General features: G+C 36.2%; 1 protein-coding gene across 1 annotated transcript in view; it reads left to right on the forward strand.

Annotated features, from left to right (window-relative positions):
- rbpjb (recombination signal binding protein for immunoglobulin kappa J region b) overlaps positions 1-14021 on the forward strand; it is a 68707-nt gene extending 54686 nt beyond the window's left edge. The window contains exons 4-11 of the mRNA XM_039669549.2: positions 1328-1493; positions 1608-1782; positions 1967-2104; positions 6488-6600; positions 6825-6965; positions 9048-9203; positions 9305-9408; positions 12265-14021. Coding sequence (XP_039525483.1) covers positions 1328-1493; positions 1608-1782; positions 1967-2104; positions 6488-6600; positions 6825-6965; positions 9048-9203; positions 9305-9408; positions 12265-12601 — 1330 coding nt within the window. The 3' untranslated portion in view covers positions 12602-14021. The remainder of the gene's footprint in view (positions 1-1327; positions 1494-1607; positions 1783-1966; positions 2105-6487; positions 6601-6824; positions 6966-9047; positions 9204-9304; positions 9409-12264) is intronic.
- The last annotated feature ends 823 nt before the right edge of the window (positions 14022-14844 follow it).

Genomic DNA, 14844 nt, shown 5'->3' on the forward strand with positions numbered 1-14844 from the left:
AAATTATGAAGTATTCCATCATCCATCCATCCATCCGCATAATATATGAAGTCATCCATCCATCCATCCATCCATCCATCATGAAGTATGATGAAGTAGTCCATTATATGAAGTAGTATTCATCCATCCACATTATTTGAAGTATTTTATCCATCCATCATCCTCATTATATGAAGTAATCCATCCGTCTATCCATCCATCCATCCATCCACATAATAAATGAAGTATTCCATCATCCATCCATCCATCCATCCATCCGCATAATATATGAATTATTTCATCATCAATCCATCCATCCATCCATCCGCATAATATATGAAGTATTCCATCATCAATCCATCCATCCATCATCAATCCATCCATCCATCAGCATAAAATATGAAGTATTCCATCATCCATCCATCCATCCGCATAATATATGAAGTCATCCATCCGTCCGTCCATCCGTCCATCCATCCATATAATATGCAGTGGTGGAAAGAGTACTGAAAAACATACTCAAGTAAAAGTACCATTACATTCCAAAAAATGTAGTGTGAGTAGAGTAAAAAGTACTTGTCCAAAAAACTACTTGAGTAAGAGTAAAAAAGTAGCTTATTTAAAAGTACTCAAGAGTAGTGAGTAGTGAGTACTGAGGTGCGGTTTCTAACCCTTATAATAAACACTGTGCACTACAATTTATAAATTAAAAAAAAATGCACATACCGGAATTCACATTATATTTTGTTCTTTGTAAGAAAGATTGAAGAATATCTATCATCCATCTTTTTAAAATGCATCAAATCAGTACACTCATCACCATTTAAATCATATTATTTGGGGGAATTTCACCATTTTAAATTAGGTGAAAAGCCACTGGGCCTGAGCATGTTATTGTTGCACATAAAATATCAGTATTCATAACTGTGCAAAGAATTCAAAAACCTTCCAGACATCTATCCATTGCATCATCGCATGATATATGAAGTATTCCAGACATCCATCATATCACACAATATATGAAGTATTCCATCAATCATCACTTATGAAGTGTTCCATACATCTCATGCAGTGTTTGTTTCCATTCATCGCACAATATATGAAGTATTCCATCTCATTCATTGTTTGCGTCCGTACGTGCGTATGTATGATATTCTGTCTAAATATATATCTAAATATGCTAATTTGGCTACTTTAAATTTGTGCCAGCAATAGATGCACGACTCATATTTTGTTCTGAAAAGGCAAAAAATAAATGAGTATGGCCCATATGCCATGCTTTGATATTTTTAATGAACAGTGTATGCTACCTTACACTAATGCTCCTAGTTTTTTTTTATTTGTCTAGGTTTTTCTGTCCTCCCCCATGTGTGTATCTGATGGGCTGTGGATGGAAGAAGAAGAGAGAGCAGATGGAACGGGACGGCTGCTCGGAGCAGGAGTCTCAGCCCTGCGCCTTCATCGGCATCGGCAACAGCGATCAGGAGATGCAGCAGCTAAACTTAGAGGGCAAGGTAACACACTCATGCACAGATGCAAGCCGCAAGAGCTACTACAGAGCCAAAACAACATGATTAGCATACCATTATTTTTCTCATGAATACGCAAATCTGGCCTCTTCCCTGCAGAACTATTGCACAGCCAAAACATTATACATCTCCGACTCCGACAAAAGGAAGCACTTCATGCTGTCAGTAAAGATGTTCTACGGCAACAGCGCAGACATCGGCGTTTTCCTCAGCAAGAGAATAAAGGTCATCTCCAAACCTTCGAAAAAAAAGCAGTCCCTCAAAAATGCCGACCGTGAGTGTATTCTCCATCCATATCGCTCAATAGAAACACCAACGATTGTGTTGAGACTGATAACTGGAATAAATAATAATAACATCCTGTTGTGTAATAACTTTAAAATAGATATTGATTCAAACAGCATGTTCTGAAGTCTCTGTGGTGTGTTCTGACAGAGTTGTGTCTCTCCCGTGTGCAGTCTGTATAGCATCAGGAACGAAAGTGGCGTTATTTAACCGGCTTCGCTCTCAAACGGTCAGCACACGTTACCTGCACGTAGAGGGAGGAAACTTTCACGCCAGCTCACAGCAGTGGGGAGCCTTCTTCATCCACCTCTGTAAGTCCAACACACATTCACACACACTTCTGTGGAGGAATATTGGTTGTCAAATCTGTAAAGGAATACATAACCCAATGAAAAATTGCTGTATGTGACTTTCTTTCATTAGTAGAACATTAAAGATGATTTTTTTTTTTTTTGCCAAGTCCTTGAGAGTCAAAAAAGGCTCCTGACAATATATTGAGGTCTAATAAAGCAAAACGATCGGTCTGTGAAAGAACTTTTCACAGAAAACAATCCTTGTCATACTGTAACTTGCAGATACAATTAGGGCTGAAACGATTCCTCGAGTTACTCGAGTTACTCGATTACAAAAATTCCTCGAGGCAAAAAATCTGCCTCGAAGCCTCGTTAAATTCCTATGACGCGCACTTTACGCGCACGCAGGGATCTGATTGTTTCACACGGACCGTTATTCAGGAAGCACACCATAGCGCATGATACATTTGGCTTCATAAATGGCAGAGAATGTCTAAAGTTTGGGATCATTATATGAAGAGTTCAGATGCAAAAGCCTCTAAGTGCCAATTGAAATTTTCTTCTAAAATGATAATTTTTATCAAGCTTGTATATTTAAGTTCAGTAATTTCACTTAAATTGCAATGAAGATTACCTACTAATAGTAATTTAAGTGGAATTACTGAACTTAAATATACAAGCTTGATAAAAATGATCATTCTAGAAGAAAATTTCAAATGGCACTTAGAGGCTTTTGCATCTGAACTCTTCATATGTTTATAAAGGGAGAGAACAAGATGCAATGTGTCTGCAAAGTATACCTGGCAGGGCTGCCAACTCTCACGCATTCAGCTTGAGACTCGCGCAATTCGATTTCTCACGCTGAAGTGTCAATCCCTTCGGTCAAATGCCTGAAGATGAGTTCGTCTATAGATCTACCTGTTGAGCCACTCGTGTTCGACTAGTTTTACCGCCGCATATTAATTCGCAAGTTAAAATTTTCTGTTATCTAGTGCGAGCGCGCATGCGAGATGTTGAGCTCCTAACCGTGCCTCGCGCACGACGGCAGAGAGGTAAGCGAGCGCGTGCACCCATGTCTCTCTCACGCGCCAGTCAGACCAATTGCGGCAATTCATCATATGCTTAAACTTTTATGTAGCCACGCAACAAAAATTTCAGCATACATTCACCGGGACGTGATGGAGGAACAAATATTGTGAGACACACAGACACACACACTCTGATGTTTGTCTTGAGATAACAGTTGAAAAAGTCTGATTCTTATTTATAATTGTTTTATTTCCATTTATTTTTTTTTATAAATTGTACACATTTGTGTACCTGCTTGGGTTGATAATTTATATTAATTTATTTTTGTTTCCAGGTGGGTAATTTGCAGAAGGTGCAATCCTTTTTTTGTAATGTTGTATTAAGAAGACAAAACTAAGGCCAAATGGGCTTTACTATTTAAGTTTGTATTCAAAGTTGTCCATGTTATGGGCTACATGTAACAGGTTTTACAGTAAATTGTTTTAACTGTATTGTTATATACACTCACCGGCCACTTTATTAGGAACACCTGTCCAACTGCGCGTTAACACTTAATTTCTAAACAGCCAATCACATGGAGGCAACTCAGTGCATTTAGGCATGTAGACATGGTCAAGACAATCTCCTGCAGTTCAAACCGAGCATCAGTATGGGGAAGAAAGGTGATTTGAGTGACTTTGAACGTGGCATGATTGTTGGTGCCAGAAGGGCTGGTCTGAGTATTTCAGAAACTGCTAATCTACTGGGATTTTCACGCACAACCATCTCTAGGGTTTACAGAGAATAGTCCGAAAAAGAAAAAACATCCAGTGAGCGGCAGTTCTGTGGGCGGAAATGCCTTGTTGATGCCAGAGGTCAGAGGAGAATGGCCAGACTGGTTCGAGCTGATAGAAGGGCAACAGTGACTCAAATAACCACCCGTTACAACCAAGGTGGGCAGAAGAGCATCTCTGAACGCACAGTACGTCGAACTTTGAGGCAGATGGGCTACAGCAGCAGAAGACCACACCGGGTGCCACTCCTTTCAGCTAAGAACAGGAAACTGAGGCTACAATTTGCACAAGCTCATCGAAATTGGACAATAGAAGATTGGAAAAACGTTGCCTGGTCTGATGAGTCTCGATTTCTGCTGCGACGTTCGGATGGTAGGGTCAGAATTTGGCGTCTACAACATGAAAGCATGGATCCATCCTGCCTTGTATCAACGGTTCAGGCTGGTGGTGGTGGTGTCATGGTGTGGGGAATATTTTCTTGGCACTCTTTGGTACCAATTGAGCATCGTTGCAACGCCACAGCCTACCTGAGTATTGTTGCTGACCATGTCCATCCCTTTATGACCACAATGTACCCAACTTCTGATGGCTACTTTCAGCAGGATAATGCGCCATGTCATAAAGCTGGAATCATCTCAGACTGGTTTCTTGAACATGACAATGAGTTCGCTGTACTCAAATGGCCTCCACAGTCACCAGATCTCAATCCAATAGAGCATCTTTGGGATGTGGTGGAACGGGAGATTCGCATCATGGATGTGCAGCCGACAAATCTGCGGCAACTGTGTGATGCCATCATGTCAATATGGACCAAACTCCCTGAGGAATGCTTCCAGCACCTTGTTGAATCTATGCCACGAAGAATTGAGGCAGTTCTGAAGGCAAAAGGGGGTCCAACCCGTTACTAGCATGGGGTACCTAATAAAGTGGCCGGTGAGTGTAATTGTTGGCACTCTGGCACTTATAAACACTAAATGGGTAAAAATTGCAATAATTAGTTGTGGAGCCAAATGTTGCAGTTGGAATAAATACCTCTATTTTTTTAAAGAAATAAAAGCCAAACACCTTATCATTTTCGTAATACATTATTTGTTTTGGTTGCTTAAAAACACACATAAACAAATTATCCGATTACTCGATTAATCGATCGATTAAGTGCTAGATTAATCGATTACAAAAAGAATCGATAGCTGCAGCCCTAGATACAATACTGTTCAAAAGTTTGCCATTGGTAAGATTATTTTGGAAATAAGTCTCTCATGCTCACTGAGGCTGCATTTATTTGATAAAGGATAGTAAAATAAATAATATCGTGTGTTATGATGTACAATTCAACATTACTGTTTTATATTTTAAATGTAATGTAATCCTGTGATTGGTAAAGCTGAATGACTCCAGTCTTCAATGTCACATTATCTTTCAGGAATCATTCTAAAATGCTGATTTACTGTTCACGAAATATTTCTTATCATTATCAGTGTTGAAAACAGCAAAACAAAACAGTTTTATTGCTTAATATTTTTATGGAAACTGGTACATTATTTTCAGGATTCTTTGACTAGAAAGTTCAAAAGAACTGCATTTATTTGAAAAAAAAAAATGTGTTTACTGTCACTTTTTTTTTATTTAATACATCCTTGCTGAAAATAACTATTAATAAAAGATAAAATGGCAATGTACTGACTTTTGAGTGACACTTTAGTTCAAAGTACAAAGTGTTTTCAAACTATTAATTATCTGACCAACCACAATTCACTTGGTGTTTGTGATATTTCAGAGGAGGTTAATCTAAACTAAAATAAAATACCAACAGAATATAACCCTGAGAGCAAAACTGACCACACAGGGTTAATTTTGATTACATGATGACTTGACTAACCCTAACGTATTTACTTTGTTAGCGCACAATTCATCTGTGCAAGTTAATACACAGAAAAACAGTGTTTTTTGTGGTAATCTTTAATCAAAATCCACTCCAAAACGGTGTTCCTTCTCTGATGATGTCAGTCATTCTGTCAGTTTGCTATGAGGATGAAGAGGAAGTGCTATCGAATAAAACCCTTCCCTCTATTCAATATTCCGTTTCACTTGGAAATTCGTCACAACGCTGAAGTATAGTCAGTTGCAACTTCTGGTTCACTGGGACTTTAAACAAAACCTGCGATGCATTTCATTGATTTGATACAGAGAAAAGCAAACATTTACGAACCCGGCTAATAGCTCTTTCTCAGAAGCTGCAGCCTTTTTAAAGACTGGACATGATTTTGTCTCTTGGCAGAGGGAAAAACTATTATCTTCGAATCCATAAAGCCAGCCAATCACGTTGGAGCTTGTCATTCGGAGTGCCATTGTTGTACATTAAGCCTCGCGGTGTAAATGCAGTCTAATAGACCCATTGCTGTCTATTAAGTCATCGATGTCAATTAAATAGACAAGAAAACTCCTCAGTGTTTTTGATTCATTTCTTTTTTCTTGACTGTAACTATTTGTGTGTAATGGAAAAGCATGTATGCTGTTGACACTGAACTGTCTGTGTTTTGACAACCATAATGGAGGTCTGATCAGAGGATATACTTAGTCTTCTTTTACTGTGTTTCAGTGGATGATGAAGAGTCGGAGGGAGAGGAGTTTACTGTGCGAGACGGCTACATTCACTACGGCCAAACTGTCAAACTCGTGTGCTCTGTGACTGGCATGGCTCTTCCTAGACTGGTAAGAAGCTGTCTCTATCCATCTAATGATTTTCAACATGTTACCATTTCTATTATCCTCTGTTTTGTTTCTATCTGACAGTACATATAATTAACAATCAGTTTATTCATCTTTAGGGGTCACAATCAGTCACTGCAGAAAATACAATGTTGACGTCCTAATGTTTAAATGATACTTCTGTTGATACTCTTGTCAACTTCCTTTCTTTCTCCCCGCACACACAGATCATCCGTAAAGTGGACAAGCAGACCGCCTTGCTGGATGCAGATGATCCCGTCTCACAGCTGCATAAGTGTGCCTTTTTCCTGAAGGATACGGAGAGGATGTACCTGTGCCTTTCTCAAGAGAGGATCATCCAATTTCAAGTGAGTAGCTCACTGGAAACTTAAAAATGTTCTATTTCTTTCTGTTCTGTTTCCATAAAATTTCTTACCGTTGGTTCAATGTGCTGATAATGACTTCAGTGATGTTATTAAAGAGATGCAGTTTGATTTTGTTGGAAATATGTATCCTTGAAAAATCACATATGGACACAAGACCTGATGTTTTTCTTAAATTGAAAGTGTATTAAAAGCTTTCGAAATAAATATATATATATATTAGGGCTGTCAAATGATTAACCGTGATTAATCACATCCAAAATAAAAGTTTTTGTTTACATGATATATGTGGGTAAACTGTGTATAATTATTTTATATATATAAATACACACACATGCTTGTATATATTAAGCAAATATTTCCATGTATATACTGTATATATAGATTTATATATAAATTATATTATATATAAATATAGATATTTTATATATAAATATTTTTTTCTTAAATATACATGCATATGTGTGTATTTATATACATAGAAAATAATTATACACAGTTTACCCACATATATCATGTAAACAAAAACTTTTATTTTGGATGTGATTAATCGTGATTAATCATTTGACAGCCCTAATATATATATATATATATATATATATATATATATATATATATATATATATTTATAATGACCTTCAAACTATATATTTGTCTGTTCGTTTTGATTTCTCTCTGTGGTCTCTCTTTTTTCATTCCTGAGACCCAGGGTGGACCCCATAAATCTCCGTTATATGACTGACAGACATGAACGGTTTGACCTAAAAATATCAAAATTGAAATTACTGTGGAAACAAAGACACCTTTATCTTGGATGGCATTTTCATTAATAACACCTTGGAAACTTTCTACTCTTTGTGAGCGAACACAAATGTTTTCCGAGGGAAATGCAAATATATTGCAAGCGAAAGCAAAGTTTCTTGGGGGAAGGCAAAACATTTGCGAGCGAACACAAAAGGATTGAGAATTAATTTGTCCTGCCTTATGATATTTTTTTCCATACCCATGTCCATTGGGGTTTCCGTACTTATGCTCATCTCAACTCTGCATTCATTTTATTTTAAAAATACAGTTAAAACTGTAATATTGTGAAATATTAGTACAATTTAAAATAACCATTTTGTTTATTTTAATATATTTAAAAATGTAATTTGTTCCAGTGATGACAAAGCTGAATTTTCAGCATCATTACTCCAGTCTTAAGTCACATGATCCTTTAGAAATCATTCCAATATGATGATTTGGTGGTCAATAAACATTTCTTATTACTATTATTATCAATGTTGAAAATGATTAATTATTAATAATTATTATTAATTAATTATTTTGTTGAAACTGATACATTTTCCAGTATTCTTTCATGAAAATAAAGTTCAAAAGAGCATCATCTATTTTAAATAAATCGTTTGTGACATTACTAATGTGTTTATCACTTTTGATGAATTTTTTTTATTTATTTATTAGAAATTCATTTCTTTCTTCAAACCCTCTTCCCCCAACCCCTAAAACTTACTTACCCAAAACTTTGGAAGGGTACAGTAGTTTATGGTGGACACCTTTGACTTATAGCTAGAAGGTCTCAGGTAAAAAAAAAATATACATATAAAAAAAAAAACCCCAGAAAAACAAAGATTCGGAAAGAGACACAAAGAGAGAGAGCACTTAAAATAGAGGACAACATGGTGCATTTGATGTAAATGTTAACAAACTAGTCAAGTCCATAAAAACTAATTATTTATATGGCAGGTTAAAAATTATTTATGGATTTAATATTTTGTCAGTGGAAGCATAATTTTTCCGTTACTTTTAAGTTAATGAAATATTGTTAGTCATATCACATCCATGTAATTATTTATTCAGATCAGACATCTAATAGGTGGGATGAGGTAATTCGGTCATTAAATAAAATAAAATAAACCCTCTCAGGGTTATACAAGTATCCTGATCTTGTTGGTTTTTATTTTGCAATGTAACTATTGTTTTTTTTTTTTTTTTGTATTATCATTTTTCAATCCTATTTTTGAGTTCCCTGTATTTATGTGTGTTTTGTGTGTGTTTTGTGTGTAGGCTACTCCATGCCCAAAGGAACCAAATAAAGAGATGATAAATGATGGTGCCTCCTGGACAATCATCAGCACTGATAAAGCAGAATACACGTTCTATGAGGGCATGGGCCCTGTACACACCCCCGTCACACCTGTGCCTGTGGTCGAGAGCTTACAGGTAACCCATACACACACACAGAATTGAGTGTCTTACTGGCATACACTCCCAAGTCTCTGTCTGCAGTTGATTATGTGTGCACTATGTGTGTGTGTGAGCAGTTAAATGGGGGAGGAGATGTAGCGATGCTGGAGCTGACAGGACAGAACTTCACTCCAAGTCTGCGCGTATGGTTCGGTGACGTAGAGGCTGAAACTATGTACAGGTATGATTATTATTTGAAAAGATATCTATATAGGAAAGGCAGTATAAATCAAGAGGTCTTGAAATGCATAATTTTATATATATATATATATATATATATATATATATATATATACTGTATGTATATATATATATATATATATATATATATATATATATATGTATATATATACTGTATATATATATATATATATATATATATATATATATATATATATGAAGAGCTCTTTTCCAAAACGCGTTAAACGACATTTTTTTTAAAAATGAGTTTGTCGTGTCATTCTGCTGTGGACAGAACCCTTTCACTGCTCCATCAACGTTTCATGCCGAATCGCTATATTTCCTTGTTTAAAATGTACTGCAAGATACAGTTTCTTTCCAAGCCGCGATAAGCGCCAGTCCTGTTTTTAGCCTAAACACGATAAATCCTCAAATTCAATGAGCGCTCTACACAATCCAGCACGGCGGTTTATTATGTTCATTTATTCCTCAAAATGAGTCCTAGTTTTCTAGTCGACTAGTAGTAGATCATTTAAGCCATTTGTATTATCAGTAATCACATATATTGATTTAATTAAATGGGAGAGAAACCATATGAGCGTTTTTAATTGCATATTCCGCATCTCAACGTATGCATAAAGCTTGCCACAAAGAACCGGCAAAAGTAATGATTATGCATGAAACATTTGAATTGTTTATTAATAAACTAGTGTTTTCTGTCAGTGTCAGCAACAAAGATAAAGTTGATGATGCTTACTCGCCATCTTTGCAGTGAACGCGCATAGAGAAACGCATACTTCGAATTAGCCTACATACGCAGAGAGTTGCCAATTTATTTTAGTTTTTAATTGTTTTGTTTAAAAGTATATATTTAAAGCTTTCTGTAGCTTAGTTCTCAGGCCTGTGTGAGGCAAGCATCGCGGTGTTTCGGTTCATATTATGAGACGCGCTCCGGTTCACCTGCGCGCCTCTGTGTCCTGATTATATTGTCTGATATTTACTTCTAATGTATTAATCCAGTCAATTTGTCGATGAAACATTTATTAAAATGAAGATACAATTTATATGAAACGAAATTTACAAGCTTTCTACAAAACAAAACTTAATAAGTGGTCAAAATCATGTCTGACGCACTCCAAATATTTTCCGATATTGGGCAGCTTTTGAATTTTGATCCTATCTTACTCATCTCATGCGGTTCCCTTTTCATAGCCTACTCAACATAGATGAAATAATAAAAATAAGTAATGTAATATTATTAAAAACAAATGTGAAATGTTTATTTTGTTTTTTTTGTTTTTTTTTTAACTTATATTTAAGCGTCATGCTGCTCCGCTTTGCTCACATGTTATGTAGCCTGTGTGTGTGTGTGCATGTGCTGGAGGGGTGCCCATCCCTTTTTTGAATATCGTTATCATATATTGATCATTTTTAATAATTCGTTTTTTTCATGCATATGTTGAAATTGGTATTAATAATTTGTTTTTTTCATGCATATGTTGAAATTGGTACTATTTGTTTGAGGTTTGACTCTTTACTAAAAATGACTTTACTAATAATGATACAAAAAATGGATGGATTTATAGCGTTTTGGAAAAAAATAAAATTAACTTTTAAATTATCATTAACAATATTGTTGTTTGATTTAATAATTATTGTTCAAAATGTTCAGACTGAACCAATAAAACATTTAAACAGGATAATTTGAATATTCACAAAATGTGTGGGTCTAGGTAAAAAATGTAGTTTTCCTGAAAACTATTGAAATGGATTTATAGCGTTTTGGAAAAGAGCTCTTCATATGTATATATAAATTTTATATTTTTAATCATTTTATACTGGGATTTTTTTTATTTCCTGAGTAGTTATAAACAGGTATCTAAAGTTCTTTACAATACATTTATTGTATTTGATTTAGATTTCCGTAACACCAATAATTTTACTTCATTATTATATTTGAGAAATTTGAAATTTAAAATCGACTGTAGCCTGTGTGTCACTTGTGAAAAAGAAGTACAAGTTAGCATAACTTCAAAAGTACTTATTACAGAAATAATACACTTTAATAGTATATACGGTGATAAGTGCAAAATGAATGTAATGTTTTGCCACCTTTAAATGCCATTTCATATTCCTGAAATATGGTTGAAATGTACTGCCAATTGTACTCATGAGTCATTTAGGGTAAAATAAAATATACTTCAATGTCATACAAGACTTGTATGCCTGCTATATAAATATATTAATAATTGCACATTTGTAATTATGATTGCAATTTAGGAAAGTATAACCAATTGCTTTAAAATAAAGTAAAACTTTGACGTTATTACAAAGTGCACTTTTTAAAAGTGTACATAAGTATGTTAATACACAGTCATTAAACATTTATGTCATTAATATATTATCTGCAGGTACAGTTTTTACCACAGTGCCACAAATAAGCACAGAGTAATAGTAATTAACAAATGAAGGTTATGATTTGATTTAGTTGCTTGTAATTATACATAATTTACTGTTATTACTCTAATAATTACATGAAAATGTGTAACAGGAACACTGCAAAATTAAATGTCCAAAAAAATACTTTTAAGATTTGAAGTTCACAACGAAATGGACATTCATAACAAGTGCGTGCACTTCTCTTTCACAATGGAGTCCTAAATCGTTACAAACCTGTTCAATGCAACACTAAAAGACATGTTAAGATTTGGCAGGTCGTAGATTGAATGAAGTGCCTCTGCCTTGTAAAATTTGGAGTGAACAAGACCCCACATGTTTTGTTTAATCTGTATTAAATCCTTATTACAAACATTGTAAAAGCATTGACAGACTGATAGACTTTATATTTCCTCTGAAGGTGCGGGGAGAGCATGCTGTGCGTCGTCCCAGACATCTCTGCGTTCCGCGAGGGCTGGCGGTGGGTTCGGCAGCCGGTGCAGGTCCCCGTAACGCTGGTCCGAAACGACGGCATCATCTACTCCACGACGCTCACGTTCACATACACTCCCGAACCCGGTCCCCGTCCTCACTGCAGCGTGGCCGGCGCCATCCTACGAACGGGCAACACCAGCTTGCTTTCCACGACCGGCAACATCGCGGGAGTGACCGGAGAAACGACACCCTACGGCTCCAACAGCACGTCTAACGCCGTCACAGCGTCGTCCTCTAACGCAGCCGCGGCTGTGGTGTTATAACACACGCAGCAGTGCTCACAAACTCACTACGAGCTATGCGTGAAAACAGAAGACTATAAACTGTTTGTAAAAGTGCTGCGTATTGAATTTCAAAATCAAGGGATGGACGGGCAAAAAAGGCTAAACTTGTGGCGAGGACAACATTTTTGAGAGATGGTTCTCCTGTGCCCTCTTGTGGTTTTTCTCTTAGGAGCCGGTTTGGTGCTAGCAATAGACAATGCCTGAGAGGAAACACCAGCACCTGAGACAAGACCACAGCAATGATACATCAGCCGACTAGTCTCCTACGTTTCTTCCTTCCGCCCTGTGTGTGTGCGATTGGGTGAGATGTATCATAGCCTGGGAGGTCGAAACTCTTAGGAAAAGGGTCACATTGAAATTGTGAGTTGACAGTTTTTATGGACCAAGGATATTGTATAAGCTTTAGTAAAGGTACATTTTTTTCCCCCCCTCCATACCTTTTTTATATCGAACGTTATAGTACGCTTTTGTTACCAAATAGGTTCTATTCCTCCTCTGAGCTTCACCTTTTTTATTTTTTGTTTTTCTGTATATAGATGGCTTCATATACATATGTTCGCTTGGACTCGTTCAGTTTTGATACTTTGTATTTTGTAATACCGTCCTTTTTCTTTTACATGCGGTTTTAGTTTCATTTCCATTTGGGAGGAACTCAGAGGGCCTGTTTTTTTTTTATCATTCGTTTTTATGAAGTCTTTAAAAAGAAAAGAGCTTTAAGCAATGCGTCTGCCTTGCCTTGCATTACAATATGCGCTACGCTTCCTTTGAGCATTTCATCATCGATCGATGTGTCTAAATCTCACGAAAAGGAACAATGCCATCTTTCTATGTCTTATTTGGGAATATAAACCAGAAAACACAATATAGAGGCTTTGGATGCAACGTGTCTCCGGTAGCTATAGTGCAGTTCATTTGCTCTAGGGCGCACATACGGTTCTCACATATCAATTTCAGAAAGTTCACAGTAGTTGGATATTTGTAACGGTCAAGTTCTGACCCGAGTTTAGACTTAGTGCCGTTTTATAATGTTTCCTTTCTAAAAATCAATTTGTTTGTCTTCCTGAACATCCATTTGCAGTTTCTAAAATTTGAAATGCTCTCGAAAACGGATGATTTGGAGACGTGCTCTACCATTAGATGTGGCCTTACTGGAACAAAGGTTCCCGCTTTAGTTCACCCCTTCAAAAGGAGGTCAACAAACGCGACCCGAGGAACCACGCCTTGCATTTTGAACATTTTACATGCGATTTTTGATATTTAAACTCCCTAAACTTTAATTTTTTTTTCGTTCGGATTTCGAAGATCTAAATGTGTAATAGATACGAACATACCCAAAGATATTATATTGCATTGTTGTCTCTGTTTTTTGAATATTTGAAGAGTATGTTGAGAATTGTGGCCTCTCGCACACCAAAAGTAGGAAGCTTTACTTCGTTGGTCATTGATGTGTTTATCGTGGCCTTGGTGTCTCACCAACTAGTAGATTTCCAGACAGCAACATAGTGTCGGCCCACATCGGGTACACTTTGATTTTCACTTTGATATGGGCCAACACTATGTTACTGTCTGAGCTAGTATTAATGACAAAAATAATAATAATAAAAAAAACTAGCTGTAATGAACCCATCAACCAGCACTAATAGTGTTTTGTGACTTTCTTTTTTATGTACAGTAATTTAACTTTTGAATTTTATGCATCCATTTGTAAAAAAACAAAACAAAAAAAAAAACGTTAAGAACAAAAAAAAGAACAAAAAAGAGAAACAATTCAGCCATTTTTTTTTCTTCATACTTATGTGGCTCTTAACCCAGTTATGTCCTTGGTGTTTCCCATCAAAACTGTTGGGTGTTTAGTGTCCGAGTTTGTCCTTAACTTGTATGCTAATGTCCGGATAGCAAATGGACATTGTGGGACTAGAAATATGAATGGCCTTTAAATGTGTGTCTCAAATGTGTAAGCATACAGCAATACTGTATAGGTCACTTGGTCTTGGTCACTTGTGTCTTGGTCTGTGGAAATAGCCACTGATTTTTCACCAGCCTGATCCACAACATATGTGGTCATGAAGAACAGAGTCATATTCACTTTCCTTTACACTTCTACTTTCTCTTCTTCATACTAATTTAATCCGACACCTTTTTTTTTGCGTGGATCCTGCACTGTCTTCCTTACTTGGAAAATCTGTAGTGTAGTACAAGTAGGCAACCCATGAAATAAGGCA

Source organism: Pimephales promelas, chromosome 1, assembly GCF_988280905.1.
Source record: "Pimephales promelas chromosome 1, fPimPro1.hap1.1, whole genome shotgun sequence".
Taxonomy (NCBI): domain Eukaryota; kingdom Metazoa; phylum Chordata; class Actinopteri; order Cypriniformes; family Leuciscidae; genus Pimephales; species Pimephales promelas.